This window comes from Zophobas morio, unplaced genomic scaffold (genome assembly GCF_036711695.1).
Source record: "Zophobas morio isolate AGI-343-1 ecotype UQ-CSIRO unplaced genomic scaffold, CSIRO_AGI_Zmor_V1 ptg000106l, whole genome shotgun sequence".
NCBI lineage: Eukaryota > Metazoa > Arthropoda > Insecta > Coleoptera > Tenebrionidae > Zophobas > Zophobas morio.
Genome location: NW_026972211.1, coordinates 52066 through 72164, shown reverse-complemented (window position 1 = coordinate 72164; position 20099 = coordinate 52066). Strand labels below are relative to the sequence as shown.

General features: G+C 29.6%; 2 protein-coding genes and 2 long non-coding RNA genes across 4 annotated transcripts; 2 read left to right on the top strand and 2 right to left on the bottom strand.

The window, feature by feature from the left end:
* Positions 1–369: 369 nt before the first annotated feature.
* LOC135144512 (uncharacterized) lies at positions 370–1064 on the top strand. The gene is made up of 3 exons (XR_010283178.1): positions 370–409; positions 838–960; positions 1017–1064. It is a non-coding gene; the product is annotated as an uncharacterized LOC135144512 (long non-coding RNA).
* A 916-nt stretch (positions 1065–1980) lies between these two features.
* On the bottom strand, positions 1981–3901 carry LOC135144533 (uncharacterized). The gene is made up of 4 exons (XR_010283188.1): positions 3830–3901; positions 3295–3483; positions 3039–3182; positions 1981–2078 (listed from the first exon to the last, which is right to left on the bottom strand). It is a non-coding gene; the product is annotated as an uncharacterized LOC135144533 (long non-coding RNA).
* A 2-nt stretch (positions 3902–3903) lies between these two features.
* On the bottom strand, positions 3904–7813 carry LOC135144521 (UPF0652 protein-like). The gene is made up of 17 exons (XM_064076549.1): positions 7746–7813; positions 7579–7634; positions 7457–7516; positions 7343–7403; positions 7239–7290; positions 7076–7133; positions 6760–6820; positions 6626–6701; positions 6143–6258; positions 5919–6055; positions 5509–5588; positions 5283–5400; positions 5056–5170; positions 4636–4760; positions 4494–4575; positions 4078–4185; positions 3904–4013 (listed from the first exon to the last, which is right to left on the bottom strand). The coding sequence occupies exons 1-17, from the start codon at positions 7786–7788 to the stop codon at positions 3904–3906; spliced, it is 1458 nt and encodes a 485-aa protein (XP_063932619.1). The 5' UTR covers positions 7789–7813.
* Positions 7814–10439: 2626 nt separating this feature from the next.
* Positions 10440–20024, top strand: LOC135144517 (uncharacterized). Its single transcript, XM_064076545.1, has 35 exons — positions 10440–10635; positions 10685–10746; positions 10832–10888; positions 10933–10993; positions 11101–11159; positions 11230–11277; positions 11333–11371; positions 11425–11513; positions 12293–12376; positions 12437–12463; positions 12792–12905; positions 13142–13261; positions 13335–13418; positions 13545–13680; positions 13805–13868; positions 14595–14802; positions 14868–14944; positions 15002–15083; positions 15183–15270; positions 15329–15436; positions 15796–15837; positions 16256–16320; positions 16370–16640; positions 17214–17301; positions 17491–17785; positions 17891–18151; positions 18260–18340; positions 18400–18506; positions 18579–18661; positions 18728–18799; positions 18920–18990; positions 19042–19110; positions 19169–19238; positions 19801–19879; positions 19938–20024. Exons 1-35 carry the CDS (start codon positions 10502–10504, stop codon positions 20017–20019), a joined length of 3477 nt encoding a protein of 1158 aa, XP_063932615.1. The 5' UTR covers positions 10440–10501; the 3' UTR covers positions 20020–20024.
* Positions 20025–20099: the final 75 nt, after the last annotated feature.

Genomic DNA, 20099 nt, shown 5'->3' with positions numbered 1-20099 from the left:
TATAAACTTACTTTTAATATATTATATTATATAATATCAGCTTATCTTCGAATATCTTTTAAAAGTATTCGTAAGTCCGATTAGAAAATGACCGCGACCTCAACGCCTATTCAAACCAAAGAACTTTTAAATAGGCGTTTAGATGACAACATAAAAATCATGTTTGACACTTTTGATAATATTATCCGATCTTATAGGGTATAGTCCTAATTTTAAACAATTTGGGGAAATAACTTATTCTAATGTTCTATAAACTTTTATTTCTCCGCATTTATAAAAAAATAGATATCGAAAATCCCTTATTAACAACACTATTCAGATAGACATTAGCGATGGTGGAAACACTCTCCCCACGGCAACTTTATGTGCTCGAGAAAAGTTTGAAATTACAGTTAGAACACATAATCTTGTATGTCGTTCATTGTCGTAATTTTGTTGTTCCTTTACTCGTGGGTATAAAATTAACTCTTACCCCTATGATATTCCTGCATTGCATAACTTAATAAACAATCAAGTTCCTAGTTGCAGTAAATTATCTTTAGTTTTAAGAATTTTGAAGCTATTTCATAAGTTCAAACAGCAACTACTTCCACTTCCCTGTAAAATAATAGTATGTAAGCCTGCAATTTATTTCGTGCGCGCTTGCATAAATTCTACTCTACGATTTTACAACTTTGTTAAATTTTGTTAACTTTTAAGCCCATAGCTATGCCTTTCTATAGAGAACTTATGCCTACTCGCGATTTTATAACATTACTTCGTATAATTCTTATTTTCTTATTAGTTTTTGAAAGTAGCATAGTTGTATTTTTTCCAAAATTCTTTTAAATATTATAGGTAAAGGGAGCGGAGTCTTTACTTCAACTTATAACTGAAATTAAAAATATGATTACTTTTCAAAATTTTCAAGAATTAAACATGTTAGTCAATGAGAGGCAGAAAAAGTTAGTAGAAGCAAAGGTAGCCTCTTTAAAAATACTGTACAATAATTCAATTAACTTATTTGTAAATCACAGAAGACCACGGAGGTAGTTTTACAGCAGATGCTTGAGGACATGAGCTCGCATTTATATGAAATGGAAGAAAACTTTATCGCGACGCCCATCGAAGATTACTGGGAAACTAAATAGTCTATGTCGTTTTATTCATATAAAGAATTATATTCAACTGATAGCCCAATATTGTAAATTCAAGTTTAATAGTAATTTACTCTAACAGTCGACCTATTATTATACGTACAACGATATGTATTTTCATTTGCTTCCAATACTTTAAAAATCCGATCTCTTGTATCGCTCTACAATACTTTAAAAATATCTGAATTTTAGATTATTATTTTTTTACTAGTTCTATGCGTTAACTGATGGTTGAATATAGTTTATTTATGTACTCTATAAAGCACTTATAAAAAACTATAAACTAACATTAACTAAAGAATATTCCTAGAAATCGTATAAATGAATCACGCAGTTTACATATTTCTATCTTTGTATGTCTATTTTGCTTAATTAATGAAATTGAACAATAGTCATTTTTATTGGAGGTATTAATATAGTAAATTAAGCCATGTGCATGCATAGATCTTTAAGATCTTGTGCCTTGTTCTTAGTAGACACCGTTGGTCGGTTTTTAAGGTCTGCACCCCAAAATATACTTTTAACTTGTTAAATATTTATGCTATGTGATATATAAAACGCTTTTTCTTAAGGAAACAAAAAAAATAAATTCTTACTAAATAAATATAGTAATATTCTAAAAAATAGAAATTCACAAATAAAAAATGTAAATAACATTTTTTTAATTATAATATATTTAAAAACCCTACTTCAAAGAGATTCAACTAATTTTTAAAAACTTTATTAAAGGAGTCTTCACAAATTTGGCTTGTACAGTTTATTTAAAATCTACTTATTAAACTTGTGTTATTTATTTCTATAAGAAACTAATTTATTAAAGCCCAAATTAAGTGAATTCTCCATCGAAGCCAATAAACCCCGTAAGAAGAAAAATATAGTAAAAAGGTTTGGATTTCAGTTGGGAACACCAGTTCCAAGCAGAAGTCAAGCGACCATCTATACCTGTTTTATATACAGAATTTTTCATTATAAAAACTTAAAAAAAAAATTATTTAACTCATTACGCAGTACATTTACTTTGGAAGCCGATCAATAATTTAAATTTCACGCTTACATATCAGCTTTCAATATAAATGATTTTAACTTTTTGAGTTTTAATAATTCATAATATATGAGAGGATAACTTTCTATACTTTACAAACTACCACTCTTTTTCAGCTTTTTTAAAACCAAATATATAAATCATCAAGTAAAATTTGTTTTTGGAAAACAATTTATTAAACTTAAATTTAGTGTTTATTTTAGACTTAAAACATACTCCAGTCAACAGGGCAGTAAGAAAAAATTACTTGTACGCATAACTTGGTGCTCTAATAGAATCTTTTTTGACCCGTAGTAATACTTGAAAATAATATAAATTAAAAAGTGTCCAATAACGTAAAAAGAGGATAACCAAAAATTATAAGATAAGTTAGTTAAAAGGCAGTGGATAATCATCCCCCCACTTCCCCACAAAGGTATGATATAGTAATAAAGGTTGTAAGTAAATATGTGGAAAGCACCATTTCTGATTAGTTTGAAAAATAAATAAGTAAAAAAATTTTATTTATCAACTTTATATATTGCGCAAACGATAGTGATGAAGTACTTGGCATTGGATGTATTTAAAGTGCAGTAAAGCTCAGTAGGAAACTTAATACTTTTGGTAATATATAGTACTTTATAAGGAAGATTTTGATGTTCCATGCATTTTATAAAGATATGTTTGCATAAAAAACTGCTTATCTCTACTCATGAAACGCTTAAAAAGCAGAGTATCAGTGCGTATAACGCATAAAGTAACAAAACTAAATAGCTAAGACCAACAGAAACCGAATATTTACTTAACACTGAATCATTTTCTTTAAGTAAACATAAAATTAAATTTTCTGATAATGAAAAGTAATATATAAAAAGGTGTACAGGAGCCAGCGTCATAAAAATTATCAGCGCCACTTCCATCAAATGCTCGACAGAAAAAATCTTTAAGAATTGTTTTGGTTAACAATTCAATTCCACCAAATTCATCTTTGATATATTCAGCGATATATTTGTTTTCGCTAATTCCTATAAAAAGTTTACAATAAAGTTTAGTTATATATACATAAAAGATACAACAAATTTAAAATAAATAAAAACAAGAAAACTTTGAGATAAAAAAATTATATTAATAAATGACCTTTTATGTTTTGCAAACAGGAGCATATCGGCGTGAGAATTTGCGATATTTGCGTGTACTATATTTAATTAAATATTGGAAATTTTCATAATATTAATAGAATAAAAAAGCCTTCGAAATAAAAGTTAATGCATTCGGAACATTGTGGTCGCCCAAATGAAATACTGCGCTGCCTATCCATTGGTCAACCTAAAAGTATTTAAAAGAAGGTCAGAAGTTTTATTGAAACAGCGTAAATAATTTTAAAAAGTTTTTTACAAAAATTTTCAATTGTTCAAATGAAATAACCCACAAAAGTTATACTATAAAGTAGTTTTATATAATAAATATTATCAATAAAGTTAAAATACATATAAGCATTTCATATGCATAATTATATGTGAAAAATGAATATAATATTATATTAACAATCATTTGAAATATCAATAATTAGAAAAGATATAAAGTTTGAGAAGTAAAAATAATTACGAATGGCTATATTTAACTTTAGATAAGTTGTACTTAAATAAATATAATAATTGTGAAATAGTCATGCCTCGCGTTGGGCATTTAAAAATATTTCTTGCATTAAGCGAAAAGTTTCTGGACAATCGTGAAGCCGATTCAGGCCTAAAAAAATAGTTTATTAAAAAAAAGTTTATAATTTTTATTTATGTTAAATCTGCCTTGTCCAGTATCTTTTAATTCATAAGAATTCGAATTGCTCAACAAATCCTTCTCTGGAAACAAATACCAACAAAGGACCATTTAAATAATATAAAAATACCAATTAGTATAATTTACCTGTGCAAAACCAAAGTTGATAAAAATTATGTAATATTTCCCGCCAAAGCGTTAAAGACTGTAAACAGTAATAGTACTGACGTGTATGGGAATGTGAAAGTCGTGCGCCTTTTTTAATAAGTTTAGGACAAGCAATACCAATATTTAAGGAACAGTTATAACATATAAACAAACACTACACCACAATTTTCAAAAGGGAAGAGGCGATACAAATTATTATATAAGATATAAATTAAGCAAATAATTATAATTATATCAATACAACTTTACTAAAAAATTGATCTACTTTAGTAATTATTTGAAAGCCGGCTTAAAGAAATAGCCGTTACTCAAAAAATAAACAGATATAACAATTAAAATAAGTGGATAACCACGTGAGGCAACAATATGAATTATTAATAATAAAATAAATTAACCATCCGCTCCCGCTGTAATTACTAGCGAATAGCCAGGTTCGAACGAATCGGGTTTGAAATACTTTTTCAGGTAACCAATCATCTATTATGTAACAAGCCTGTAAATATGCAGAGTTCAAATAATCCAATAAGGAATACAGACTTTTTCACAAGGATCCCGATTGGCGTAAAGAAATGTATTGTTGTCGTTAATAGAGTGAAGACAGCGTTCAATTTCTTCTTTTGATAGCGAACTAGAAGAATAGGTGCGCGCTAAGTAGGCCACAGCTATCAAGATATACAATCGCAGCCAATCAAAAAAAGTAATTATGACAAATTCAAGTAACAAAAGTAACAAATTATTATAAAGCGCAAAAACCAAAACAAAACTAATGCAATCACTACGGTTGTTGCTAGTAAGCAAGCGAATAACCCACAAAAAAAAAGCATTAAAGTATTTCAAAAAAACTTGAGGGCCACACAATATATAATATTCTAAAATATTGATTGCACTAATGTTACGATTGGCAAAAAAATTATTAAAGTTTAATAAAAAAAAATAAAATAAAATAAATAAATATACCGGCATTTTTCTTTTTGATATCTCGCTGAACCTCGGAGCGAGACTTCCCAGCAGAAGTGATGACTTTGGTGGCGGTTTCAACAGTTGAATCTTTTAATAATGCCAGTTTTCCCCTCTTTTATGTAAATATTACAAATTTTTCTTTAATTGCGGTTAATATAATGACTTTATTAAATAGGAAATTCATGAATATTGTAAAGCTAATATCTTATATACAATAATAATACTTCGGCCAACAGAGAATATACTGTCCTCATTGGCCGAATGCAGTTAAGTTGTAATAAGTTTTGAATCTCCGAAACGCATGTATCTTGTAAAAAGTACATTAGCTTTCCATAAGAGGACCTTCGTTCATAGAAATGTTACAAATAAACAAAAAAAAAAGCTTTGCTTTATCTATATATATTCCACACACAAATGAGTTTATTAAACGTAAAGTAAAAAAGTTTTTACCTCATTCTCTCGGGATTCAATATTTTATACCGCCGTGGAATTTCAAAGAGTTCTTGATATATTTTTTCATATTTACAAAACTTTATACAAAAAAGTAAATATAAATATATAATAACATTTTTTGTTCCAAAATATTAAAAATAATAAAAAATTGCTCGAAGTATAAATGAAGTAAACAAGCTTCATATGTTTCATTTTTATAAATAATCCCCCCCCAAAGCCAAAATAAAAGTAATCAAAGAAAAATATATAGAGTAGTAAAGGTGCAATAATATCAAAATATAAATAATGTTCAAAAGAGAAAAAGCAGAAAAACATGTTAACAAAGCTCTTATAATGTATCAATAATATGAGAGAATCCACAATAGTTATTGAGCATAAGAAAAGTTTTTATTAGTTTAATAAATAACTTCTCTGTTATCCATCAAAAGCTGTCCTTCTTCATAGTCCAATGAAATAAGAACCCCCGTCAGAATAGCGCATATCTCGCGAAGTTGTTGTAAAGTTCTATTCTTTTTATCAATAAACTTAGCGACGTCCATACGATCTGCAAATAATAATAATGAAATAGTAATACTAATGATAATATTAATTATATCGATAATAATAATGATAATAATAGTAATAATATTACCGGTGTACTCGGAAACATGAAGCGTAGCCTCGACAAGTCTCATTTTCTTACGTTCTAGAAGAGTGAGCCTCAAAGGAATATACTTCGATCGCTGAATAAGCAGGTCGGAACATTCACTTTATAATAAATATACTTATTATACAGAAAAGTGATCAAATTCATAATATTTTATATATACAAATAAAAAATATAGTCGAAGGCAATAACTTCAAATAGTATTAAGTTCCATCCAAAAGTAAGAGTATTACACTTTGCATGAATTTTAGTTTAAAATAATTCTTTAATATATATATTTATTTTCAACGACTCTTTAAAAAATATATGATCCACTTAAAAATATTGCAATGGAAGCTAAACAGGAGTCGCAGGAAAAAAAATTAAATTTTCTTTTTAAATAACTGTGATTTATAAAGTTAAACAGAAAAATAATTTATAAGCTAGAAAGCAAAGAAGATTATAAGAAATATAAAAATAAAAATAAACTTTTTAGAGCTTATAGCGTTAACTGAAGGAGGTAGAGAAGAGCAGAAATTACCAGGTACAGTCGAAGTTGACAAGTCTAATATAACAAATTATAAATAAAATAATACAAATTATTATATATAAAAATAATGAGCCTCCATCGTTGTCCATCGACTCTGTTTTATGAAATTGCCGATTTCCAGAGCGATGTATCATCTTTGTAAGAAATATAACTAGTCAAAATTTAAAATTACAAGTAGACTTTAATATAAATATGAATTATGATAAGAATGGAGCAGGTTAACTCGTACTTCTTTGTCTTTTTTTAATAAATATATTTTCAAGTAATATTAATATACTCGATTAAATATTTTAAAACCATATAACTTGTAGTAAATAACAAAACATATGGTAAAGTTTATAATTAACGATAAAACATAACCGAAGATGCGAAATAAAAAATTAAAGCACCTTAAAACAAGTAAAACAAAAGGCATCCTGACATTCAACACAGCGAAGTATTGCCGGCCTTAAATTTAATAAAAATAAAAAAATTAGAATGCATGCAGTAAAATGCTTCAAGCAAGTAAAAAATCAATTAGTTGTGTAGACAAACACCAATTATATATATTACCCAGTTAAACACTCGCTACATAAATGAGGGTCGAGATCGCCATCTTGATCGACTTGGTGTAAGATGCTTATTATTAAAACTGTTACTTAATACATATTAAAAACCTAAGTTAGATTCTTTTATATTAAAAACTCGATGTTCAACGGACTCCAAGTTTTCTATCTCCTAATAATAAGAAATGAACAAAAAATAATTATTCATGTTTGAGTAATATCCACCTTATCGTCGAGAAGCTTAGTAATAACTTCTCGTGACTCTGAGTCTAACACATTGTTCTCCTGATTTTTTATAAAAAAAAAAAAATTTAACTTTGAACTCGTATAGTTACAAAAATCTATACTTCGGTTTGTTCTTCGAGACTTTGTGAAGAATCACTAGAAATTTCACTCTCTGTTTCTATAACAAAATGTTATAAAATGAAAAAAATTTCTGCAAAAAAAATAAAATATTATTGTGGCTTAAGCTTTATTATGGTTACATGATAATTATAAGTAAAACTAAAAGTACCAGTGGTAGAATCCGACTTTCTTCGGAAATGAGTAAATAACATCTTTAAATTCTAAAATTATAGCTATATCCTTTATTATATTATTATCCGCGTAATAGTGAATATAATAACTTTTTATACAAAAAAAAATTAAAGTAAGGTTATATTAACGGAGACGCATTAATGGGTTTTCTACAATAAATTACGAGTACCTTAAGTTATAAATATACAATGGTACGCCTTTATTTTTCTTAGAAAAAGTTTACACGTTTTTCTGTCCAATCATATATATATTACAACAACCACATATTATTTCTATGGCTATTGAAGTTCGGTACGCTTGCTGGTCCTGCTCGGATTATGAGACTTATAGGAAGCGTGAAATTCTCTCGGTCTTATACGAATTGGAGCAAGAGTTCTCTGAATTGGGTTCGCATAGGCCTTCTTGAAGTTACCTTACACAACTGAAAACTCCAGGTTTACTGAACAATGCTGTTGCCGATCACGAGAGTGCGATGACAGAAGTTCACAGATATGTAACGACAACACGAAGTTATGGACGGCCCTAATCGCTTTCCCAAGGGCTAAAGATGCAAATATGCTAGTATGGATTTTAAAATTAACCGCAACTCCAAAAGAGAGCACCCCACAACGGGGGCGATAAATCGGTTATAATGGAATATGTTCGATACTCCCCCCTCAATCTTAGATTGAGTAAGTTGTTCAGGTCCCTCTTTGTTCACTGAACTAGGACAGCCCAGAGGTCCAAGGGCGTGCCCTTTTTCTTTCTCTGAAGCCCTCTTTTGATCCGTAATCCTCTGGGAACTGGCCCCCAAGCCAGTTCAGAGGTTTCGGAGTCTATCTTTTTTCTAAAACCCTCTTTAATCTCAGAAATCCCGTGAACTTTTCTACCTTATGAAATGGAAACCTGTACTTTCACAGTGCATTGAACTTTTGATCTGTCGGAATTAACCGTAACACTAAAAGGGGACACACCACAATTAGTCGCGATAAAACCGTCTGATACGGGTACACTTTCGATAGTAGACTATCTCATGCAAATGGTTATGTAACTTCCGCATTGAAGACAAAGCGGTTCTTACGCGCGTTCACCGACATATTGGAAGAAAGCTGCTGGCGCATCTAAACAGCCAGTGGGATAGAAAATTGCGTGAAGTACTTGAGGCTGTTGCCAATGGTTGTGCCCTATTTCGGAAATTCGTCAAGCGAGTTAGAAATTGCGGTATATACCTCGGTCATCACTTCGCAACGGCGACAAATATGAACAATGAAAGACAATTAATATTAATACTAGTAGAAAAAATTTGTAATAAACAAAGAAAAAATACATAATAATATTTCTAAAACGATAATATAATCAAAATTAAAAAAAATTTTTAATAATAGTATTATAATATATATTTTTTATAGTTTTTATAGTATTATAATATATATTTTTTAAATGCATAAAAAGTTGTGAGGAAAAAGTTATTCACGCAAGGCAACCCATTAAAAACCGAAAATGAGAATCGCGTTCATGGAACTTGGACCCACAACCTTGAGCATGCGCATCAATTATCTTAACCTCTGAGCTACGACGGAAACTCAATATTCTATATAAAAAAATTTACCTATCTAAAGCGAAACTTTTTGTTGATCATCTTGTTACCCAGTGCTCGCTACCTACCTCCTTAATCATCAATAATGCGCCCCTTGAGTCAAGTTTTATCTCGGCTGATACAACCGTCGACAATTAATGAGAACAAATCAATCGCAAAAAAGCCTCGTCCTGACGGCCTTACAGGCTTAATGTCAAAATATATGCCAAGGTCATCTGTGCAGCCTTGCCAACTCGGTGATCATCGGCTTGCTCCTGTGGAATGGCAAAATAGATGTAGTCATGATGTTAACAAAGGCACCGCAACTGCATCTGAGCCTTCCAAGTAAGTACCGACCTATCAGCCTTTTATTAAATGAAGCAGTCATTTCAAAGCGTGTGAAGGCGGTTGTGAACGCCCTCAAAATCTTCCTACAGTTTCAGTTTGGGTTTCATAAAAATATGACTGGGTAAGACTGGAGCCCTTCATTTCAAGAAAGTCACTGGCGCTGTCTCCTCCACGTTGAGAAGGCGTTTGACCGAGTATAGCGAGGCTTGTTACGCAAGCTACTGCAATTGGTTGATCATGACCTTTGCACTGCTGACTGGGCCTGCGAACTATCAGCAATAGCGTCTCCGCTCAAGTGCGACCAAATAAACTGCTGCTTTATATGTCAAACGCGCCGTAATTAGCGCGATGACACCCTTCACTGCGATCTACAGATTGATCCGCTGGACACACTTTAAAAGCAACGCCCTCTCCTTTTAAAGGCGATAGCTAAACATGCCAATCGTCTTTTAGCGGAAGAATTCTCTTATGAGTTACAATTCCGCCCTCCGTGTGGCGTGGAGGAAACACAAGTTAGTAACCTAGCTTGTACCAGTGGGAAACTATATTAATTTATGAAGGCGAGGTTAAATACGAACCCTCAAAGGCCTAGAGAGAGCTGCCTCGGTGGGAATGGAACCTACGACCTTGAGTATGCGCGTCAAAGCTCTTAACCGCTGAGCTACGGCCACAACCGTCGATCCCGGTGTGATGGCTTTTTGTATTTTACCCGTTAGACCAGACGTGTTTTGTTTGAGAGCTCGAGAAATCGAAGTTGTTAACCCGATCGAGCATTAGAAAAAGCCATAATTGTAAAGTTTGCACAAAAAAAATTCTTTTACCTAACGTGAATGAGTAGCAAAGAAAGAGAATCCTCTTCCCCTAGTTTTGTAGAAATTCCTGTCGTTACAATAACTTATAAAGAACTTGAGGCCAAAGCAGAAGAAATAAAAAACAAAAGAAGACTTCGAGAAAGAGAAAAAGGGTATTTATTTTAAACCTTCTTTACTACTATTACTTATTGTCATCTTAAGTCGTAGCAGTAATTCCAAGCACGAGGCTGTGGCAAGAAAACTGTTACTAAAAAGCCTAAATGGTTACTATTATTTTAACTTTATATTAGTTTTTTAAAATATATGAAAATAAAAATTTTTATGTTTATTGGAATTATATTCTGTAAGGAGAGTCATTGAAAACCACCAAGGCTATAGAAGTTGCCGCTAGAAGAGCTGCTGAAGGTTTTTTATTTATAGACTTATTATTAAAAATTATTATTTTTTAGACCGTAGTTTTGGTCTTGATAAAAGCTTTGATAATAAAAAGAATTCTACCAAGAATAGAGGGTATATATTTTAAACAATTAATTGGGGTTATAATTTTTTAAATATTTAGACAATTTATGTATTTTTATAAATTTAATGATTTATTATCAAAAATACAACTATTATAGTTTTAAGGTTGAAGAGGAATGTAACGTTTACGATCGGAATATTCCTTACACCATATCTGGTCGTGCTTCTTTAACTTTAGTCCTCACACATTTATTACGATTAACCTTTTTAAATTTTATTAACTTTAGATAACAGCGAGAGCGCTCTCGAAAAGGATAAAAAAGAATCGCGTAGAAGTTCTGTTTAGATATTACCGTTTCTTATATAGTTATGGTTACTTTATCCAAGTAGGTAGAAGATATAAACCTGTCGGGCAAGAATTTGATTCTCGTAATTTTAATAGGTTACCGTTATTATATATAAACTTTAATTTGTTATTAAAGAGGGAAGATTTACTGGAAAATATCAACTTAAGAATTTTAGTATTGACCAAAAGAAAAGAGTTTCTTCTTGCGGCTCTTTAAACGTGAAGGTTAGGGACTACCAAGGACAAATCATCTTTTTATTAATTTAGATAACTCTTAAAATTTTATTTTAATGTTTTTAATTTCATAACTAAACCTTTTTAGTTTCGGGATAGATATCTTTAGCTTTCATAAGATTTATATTGTGTTTTTTAGTTTTATCAATAAATTATTATAACCTTTTTATAAAATATTAGAGTTAGAATACCTATTTGAATAATTATTTGAGAATGCTTAAAGAAAACTTAAGTTTTCTGTTTAAGTTAAGATTTTTAGAGATTAACTAAACAGCAACTATTTCTATTATATTAATGTTACAATTTTATAATTTCAGATTGATTCGTTTTTCTTAATTGTTAATCTCTTTTATTAAAGGGTATATTAAATTTATATAATTAATCATTATATCTTTTTCTAATAGTCGTGACAAATATTTATTTTAAAGTAATTTTTTTATTATTAACTTATAAATGTTATTTATCACACTCGACACATATTTACATATAAATTGTTGAAATGCTTTTTTTGGCTCAAAAGAAATTTTAATAAACTTTTTGATTGAACACATTTTTGCCTTTTAAGAATTCTACTTTACTTTTACTTACACTTTTTGTCTTCGTTTATACAATTTTTCTTTTTACATTAATATTTTTTGGAACTATATTGATAATATATAAAGTTTCCATTTCTTGTTTCTTTTTCAATAATATTTTACTTAGAATACTTTTAGTTAAAAAAAGGTTTCTTTATTTTTCTTTCAAAACTGCTTTTATGTTATATAATTTAGAGAAGAAAAGAACTAACTTTATTATGGAAAGACGCATTGGCGTTTGTCTCCAAAATTTCTGTGCTAATCTCAAATATGAAAGTGGTCACAGATTTTATTTTTAGATAATATTATTACTTATTGTATATTTATAAACATCAACAGGACTTATCACTTTTGGAAGAATTAAAAGTTATCGTATATCTACTTATTTTATTCATGTTCAGTAATAAACAATTTTTTTTTCAATTTGCGCTTTTCAGTATTTATCTTATTGGTACGAATATCAAGTATTACATCTTTTCATATTAAGAGAATTTGCGAATGTTCAAGTTCTTTTTTACTTGCTAAAAAGCTGTCACCGTTTTTACATTTTTTGAAAAAATTGCTTCTTAATTTTAATTTTGCATATTTATCGAATAATTTTTTAAAAAAGTTTTCATACTTTTCTTTTTACTTGACTTTTACTTTTTAAATAATTTTTTTTGTACTTATTATGCGTTTACCCCAAACATACCAGGCTGAAGAACGAAAGTTGCAAATGGCATTAACTGCATGCAATTTTTTGCAGCAAATTTGTATTAAAATAGTTTCTTCGGATCTTTCTTTTGCGCACTCTTGCGACCTCGAAACCGTACTATTATTGTTATTGTTCTTACTGCTATTTACTATTTTGAAAGTTTTTATTATAAGTCATTTTTTATACTTTGTTACTTTTATTACAATAATTGCTTAATTGACATATAAAATATATTAAAAACTCCTTTTACTACTTAATCCAAAGCACCACGTGGCTTTTATTGTCTTTTTTGGCTCACCTTATTTTGTTTGTGCTGCATTATTTTAGCGTCTCATTGTTATTGCTTGCAGGTTTTGTGGAGGAGCGCTTATTACAAGTTAGTTGTTTGGTTCAGAACTCAAATTGCTGACGTGAACGAAGCTATAGTGAGACACAGAGAAACGCGCGATAACACTTCTCTTTCTCCCGAGGTAGTTTGTTTTTATTAAAATAAATTTTCTTTTGTTTAGAAATGTTTATTATTCTTTTTTTTTCTGCTTTTAGACCCGTAAAAGTGCAGAGGAAACTTTGATAACTGCAACATATCATCTCTCCAAAATTTATGAAACATTTATTACTTTTTTAAAAGTATTATAAATAACGTGTTTAGATTGATACATTAATATATGTTTTCTTAAAAGTACTAATTATTTTTACCTTTTTTTAGTAAACTTTAGTAGATTATCTATTATGAATTTATTTATTTATTTTTAGGAAGGGGTTGAGGGGTATCGAAGCATCATTGATACTCTCCAGCAGAACTATAAGTTTACTTTGAATGTTCACATTATCAATGACTTGAAGGGGAGTCTAGATCAAACATATATTGAACTTCTGCCCCTTCAGGAAGGTAGAACCAGTTGCGAGTATTTTTAACGCTTCAAAATTTTAGGGTTTGCTTTTCATAATAACCTAATTTATTGTACTTAAGAATCGTATAAATATATAAGAATTTTTATTTTTATATTTTTTAGAAGTAGAAGAAAGTTTACAAAGTTTTAAGAACTCTAAAGTTATTAAACAGTCGATACTAACATGGTACTCAATTTTTTTTCTTTTCAAATAATGAAGCTGAAAAGTGTATTATAAAAAGAATTTGTACAAACAAAAGTTATAAGAGAATTTCTTATTTTTAAAAAATCGTTGATGTATTATAAATAATTTACTTGATTATTTGATAACAATACTTACGTCATAATATTGAGGGATTATTATATGGTTTTTTTGTGAATTTACTGTTTTATACTTTTTATAATTTCTTTGTGATGTGTGAATATCTGACACCCACAAATATTATTAATTACTTTGTTGTATATAAAATTTTTCATAAAACATTCATCTAAAAGTTATTTAATTTTTTTTTTACAGTTTATTAATATTACTTTTATTATTAAATGTTATTATATGATATAGCAGTTTCTTCTCTAAATATTACTTAGAAGTTTATATATTACCTTAATATATGCCATGAAATGCGTGGCATATTAGCTAAGAAAATTCAATATAAAAGTTTGTAATTTTTTGATACATAAAAGTTTTTGTTATTCTAGAAAGTTAGTTGGTATATTATTAGCGGTCCAAAGGTTTTGTAATGATTGTTAAAGTTATATTTATTAAAAGTTATTATGGATGATCCGCGATTGGTTGAATAGTATAATTACACTTCAACTTAAAAATTAACTTTTCTATGTGTTAAATATCAATACTAAACAACTTTTGCTAAGCAGAGAGTGTCGTTAACTTAGCTTCTATTTCGTCTAATAGTCATCGCTCGTTTATTTGCGCGGGTGATCTCGAGCGTTATATGCAACAGTACGCGTCATCTGCCTCACTCCTGGACCTGCCCGCCTCCTCCACTACCCCTCTGCTCCACGGCTACCGCTTAGCCGCCTCTTATTACTGCTGCGCACGAGGGCTCATATACAGAAATTCCAAGCCTTACAACCAATTGGCTGTCGTCTCCTTACACGAGGTTTCTTTCTTTCTACTGCTGTTCAGAGTGCTTTTTCTTGTCTTTGCATCTATGCTGCTCTGTAGGGCGATTATTTTTCCGCTGTCTACTTTTATATTCGTAGTTTGCTTGTGATGAAACCGATCCTCACCGCGAGAGATAGGTTTTCGGCCTCACTGATATTTTACTTGATAAATATAGTAACAACCTTATTCTTTAGTTTAACTCAAGTATTTGAATCAGTCAAAACTAAAAATAATGATTTGCTGGAATCTGTGGACCGATTGGTGATTGAACTCTCGGTTAATTATTTATACGATATTTTTATATACAGTGAACCGTTTTAAGCAAATGATATAAACTTACTGAACATAAAACGTTTTTATTTTTTATTTTTTAAGAACATTCACATAAAAGAAAAGTATAAAAGAAAATCTTTTTTAAAAGAAGTCTGGATTATCGATAACGTTTGCAAGTTTGATTCTGATGGTATTTTTATTAAATATATATTATTTGTATTACCAACTTTTGATAATATTTTTTTTAGAACGCCACAAAGAAAAAAAAGAACGTAAAAACTTTCAGTTTTCTTTTGTAGATTTTGATAAATACAAAGAAAAATGTGCAGTTAACTGCGCTGAAGAAGAGGCTGCAGGTGTTATTATTAATGCTGCAGAATACTATTTGCTTTCCTATTGGCTGTTGTCATTATCAATTATTTAAACTTTTTTATCGACGTTGATATTGACTTTTTATTATCTTTTTAAAATTTTACTGGGCTTCTCGTTATAATTAAAGCTTAAATATTTATTTATTCACTGTGTATAGAGTTCATAAACCTTCAACACTTTAGTACTTCGTTTCTTTTCTTCATAACTTTATCTATTTTAACTACTGAGAAAACGTTTATTTAGTATTAATAAAAATACATATTAAATATTAAATTTTTTTTTTGCTTAGCTTTATTTTTTCGAAGCAAACACTCTTTATTTATCTATTTTTTTTTTGGTTTAGATTTTCTTCTTTTGTATCACGGAGCCTTATTTTCTCGGACTGGTTTTTTATTTGTTAATATGCACGTAACTACACTGACTAATCTCTTCTAATTATTAACAATAACGTGTTTACCTTTTATAATTATCTTTATATTTTTTATTACAAAGAAAAAGAAAACCTTTCGTTAATAAAAAACACCAATATAAGTTTATGCAGTAACTGGATTATAATAATAAACAGTAAACGGTCATTGTAATTTACTGCGGTTAAGGGACTTTTGAGTAAACTTTATTTTCTAACAAGTTTGCTTTGATTTGTAGTACTTTCCTTTAGCGAGTATTAAATTCGTGAGTTTTAACATTACTCACAACAGAAACAATATTTTTAATTATAATTTTACACTGTTTTCCTTATTAATTAAAATTATATTACTTCTGTTATGCCAAGTCGTTCTGTTTTCTACTTTATTATATTAAAGGCGTGGAACGTCTTTTTTCTTTCCAACACAATTTTCTCAATCGTGTACTTTTCGCCCAGAAAACGGTTATTTCTTTTTAAGCTCATGTTTATTATTATTTTTATTATTTGAAAGGGAACGAGTTTCTCTACATCATTTCTTCTCCGTGGTGCTGTTATTTGCATTTTCAGTTGCGAAGAACGAATGGATATTCCCGTCAAAGTCTCCGGAACGCCCTTATTGAATGCCGATGAGTTTCCTGCACTCACTGGTGGAAGCAAAACTGGCAAAGATGATACTTTTAATGCGTTTTTGAAAAACCAAGAAAACGTTTTGTGGAAGTTTTCATTTTCATTTCTTATTGAATATCTTCTTGTGTTAATCCAATTGGTCCTCGCTAATACTGGTATGTTTTTTTTGTGATTTTGACACGATATATTTACTATTTATGAGGACTTCTACTTTTTGCTTACCAAGTATTGTTATAATTTTGGTAGCATGTACAAGGCGCATTTTACTACTATATTGTAGGGAGCTTTCGCTCTCTTGCGATTGTTGACCCTCCTTACTTAAACGGGCATAGCTTTGCGCTTTATAAATAAATACTGTATCGTTTTTCTGTAGATACTGATACTGCTACTCAAGTAATCTTAAGTAATTTTTTTATTCCCTTTGAAAATATATATTATATTAATAAGCTATGCTCGCTTTCTGGTACACTTTATTATCTTTTAATAATAGGTACGTTTAGTTTCTGTTATTCACGTGTAATAATTACATCATTAATCCATATGCTAATATATATATTATATGAGAATTGAAATATATAATATTTATAGCCTTTTCACTGTTATCATATATATTATATATGTGCTGTAATATTATAGTATTATACCTGTATTCAATATTAAATGTTTATATATATATACTGTTTACATTATCTTTTACTCAAAAGTTATATCTCTTATTTTATAAAAAGAATTGGTTAAAACTGTTTTTCCGTGCATAAAAATTATATTTCTTTGGTTTGTTTCGCGGAAGGATCTTGTGCTTCCCTTTTTGACAAGGTAAAGTAACCCTCTCATTGGTTGGATATTAATCCACGTGTTACCTTCATGCTGCTTCTTATTTAATTGTTCATCAAATATTAGCGAGCATCAGAGACGTAACAATAATAATAATAACTATAAATAAGTATATATATTTATACTGATAACTGGTTCTATGTCAATTTATTTTTTGTGTATAAAATTTAGTGTAATGTTTAGCCCCGATAACGCAAGTTTTATCAAAAAAGCTTTTGAATTTTATCCCGAACTTTTTCCGAAGTCTTATAAAAATAAAATGGAAGATGACGATTTCTATATTTTATATTTTTGGAAACTTTTTTCAGATTTATTAAACTTTTGTGATAATAATAACAATAACAATAAAAATACTGATAATAAATTTTTGTGGGAAGACCTAATGGTGTTGGGAATAAAGCCACTTAGCGATGCCTATGAAGTTTTTTTTGGTAAAGAAGTTTATGACAACATCGATATCAGATTGGTAAATTTCACTTTTTTTTTGGTAACTGCTTTATTATTTGTTCTCTGTATATATACTGATTTCGCGCGCTATTGTTAAAGATGTGCTTGTTTATTTGCCAACTAGATAAATGATTCATTTGCAAGTGAAATAACACGCAGAATCACAATCTTAGGCATCGGCACTTATATTGTTTCAGAACTTCTTCCGATCTATGAATACGATTATTATAATTGTTGTGTTCAGAATTGCGGTTTTTTTAGTCAACCTACAACAAGAGAAAGCAATAGAAATACTGTTTTAAGTAAAGTCCCAACCACTTTTGTAACAAGCACTCCTTCGCCAGTCGACACCCAACACCCGACTATAATAAAGGAATTCACAACGGTTTTTTATACTCTTCTTAACTTTTTTTTTTAAGCACTAACTTATTATAGTGACGTGAAAAAATACTATATAAACTTTTTAACTTTTTTTTTGTTATATATGAAATAGGGGGATACTGAATGCCAAGAGTCATCCTTTACACATTTGAAAGAAAAACAACAACAACTTATTGGCGCTATAAAAACTAAAGTACTTTTAAAATGTCGTTTAGTACATGACAATATCTCTTTACTTACTATTAAACTCAGCAAACTTACGAGAGTCTATTATCGGAAAAAAGGAATGAAGAAAGCATTGCTGTCGTTATCCACGTGGCACCAGTGAACCTTGTTTTCGATACAAATTGCTTTATAAGGTACACTTCTATTATTAGGTACCAAGAAACACTTAAAGATGTTTTATTATTCCTCATGAAAAAACTTGAAAGTTATTTGCCCATCATACAAAAACTATTGAACGCCCAAAAGTTTACTATTATCTGTCCACTTGTGGTATTCAACGAAATTACAGGTCAGCTCTTTTTTTGGTATAACCATTTTATGAAATGCACAAAGTAGTGTTGTTTTATTTCAAAAGGGCTCACGAAAGGAGAGGATGAAGGGAGCGCAACAGAACTTGTTAATAGAGATCGTGTAAACTTTTTAAAAGGTTTTATTATATAAAGCTTCTTCATAAACATATTTTCAGCGATTGTTAATTTTAAGCTTAATTATAAAAATATCTTATTTCAACTAAGAAGTTCCCTTTATTTGTAAATATTTTACGCAGAAAAGTCAAGAGAAGCGCTGATTTTCCTTAAAAAAGAGTTTGCACTGAAGAATCCTTTTATCAAAATGATGGTTCTCTTGTTTATAATAATCGAGTCATGGACACGTGTTTAGTAGTCATAGACTTTTAGCGGAAACGTTTTGAATACTCTTAAGTTCAGAAATGAACAGCAGATTTATTCGCCTCAACACGTGGGTTTTTGGTAGATTGGTTGCTCTATAGAAGTTTAGTTAGTATATCTAATTGAAGATCCTCGGTAACGACGACTTAATTCTGCACGCAACAACAGAACTTTCGAAGCGGTCTTCTATTAAAAAAGGTCTTTTTATAATTATATGATAATTTTAATAAGACTTATAATGATAATAAGTTGTACTACCCCTTCTCCTCCCGCTGCCCTTTTTCATTGATAAACTTTACACTATAAAGAATGCGGTCTTTAACAGATTTTAAAACATTTTTAGTAGTGCAAACCGTTTCAATATCCTTATAGCCTCTTTTGCGTTTCACTTTCATCTGTGATTGGTTAAGCTCATCATATTGTTGAGTATGCCCAGTTGCTAAGCAGTATTCCCAGTTGATGGTTTTTCCTGGTTGGTATTTCCATCGTTTACTAACGAAATATCTATAAACTAATATCTTTATTTTTTTGGTGTAAACTGGAAGGCTATGTAATATTTAAAGCATTTTTTCTCATATAATTATTTGTGCAAAGAATATTGGCTGAAAAGATAATTATTTATATACGTTTCAGTATATTTAGTCATACGATGCACAGCAGTAGCAACTTTAACAGTAGACTATATGGGGGGGGAAGGGACTAGTAATGATAATGATAATTATAATAATAATTGATAGCAAAACATAATTAAAATTACAAGACACAGCCACGGATCTATTTCGGAACGTAGTTCTTGTGACCAATGACATCAATTTAAAAACACGTGCTCATTCGGAAAGGTTTTCTTACTGCCTTGTCAGGCTGTTTTCCTTTGTATCATATAAGCACTACTTAAAGACTGCCCGTTCACGATATGAAAAGTCTTAAAAAAATTTTATCCGAATACTTATCAAATGAAAACGAAAGCCTTTTATTATAATAAATAATCGTTAGTTTTATTAAGAGGGTAAATGGTCAAAGTATAATATAAAATAAACTTACTTTTATACACAGAAGTAT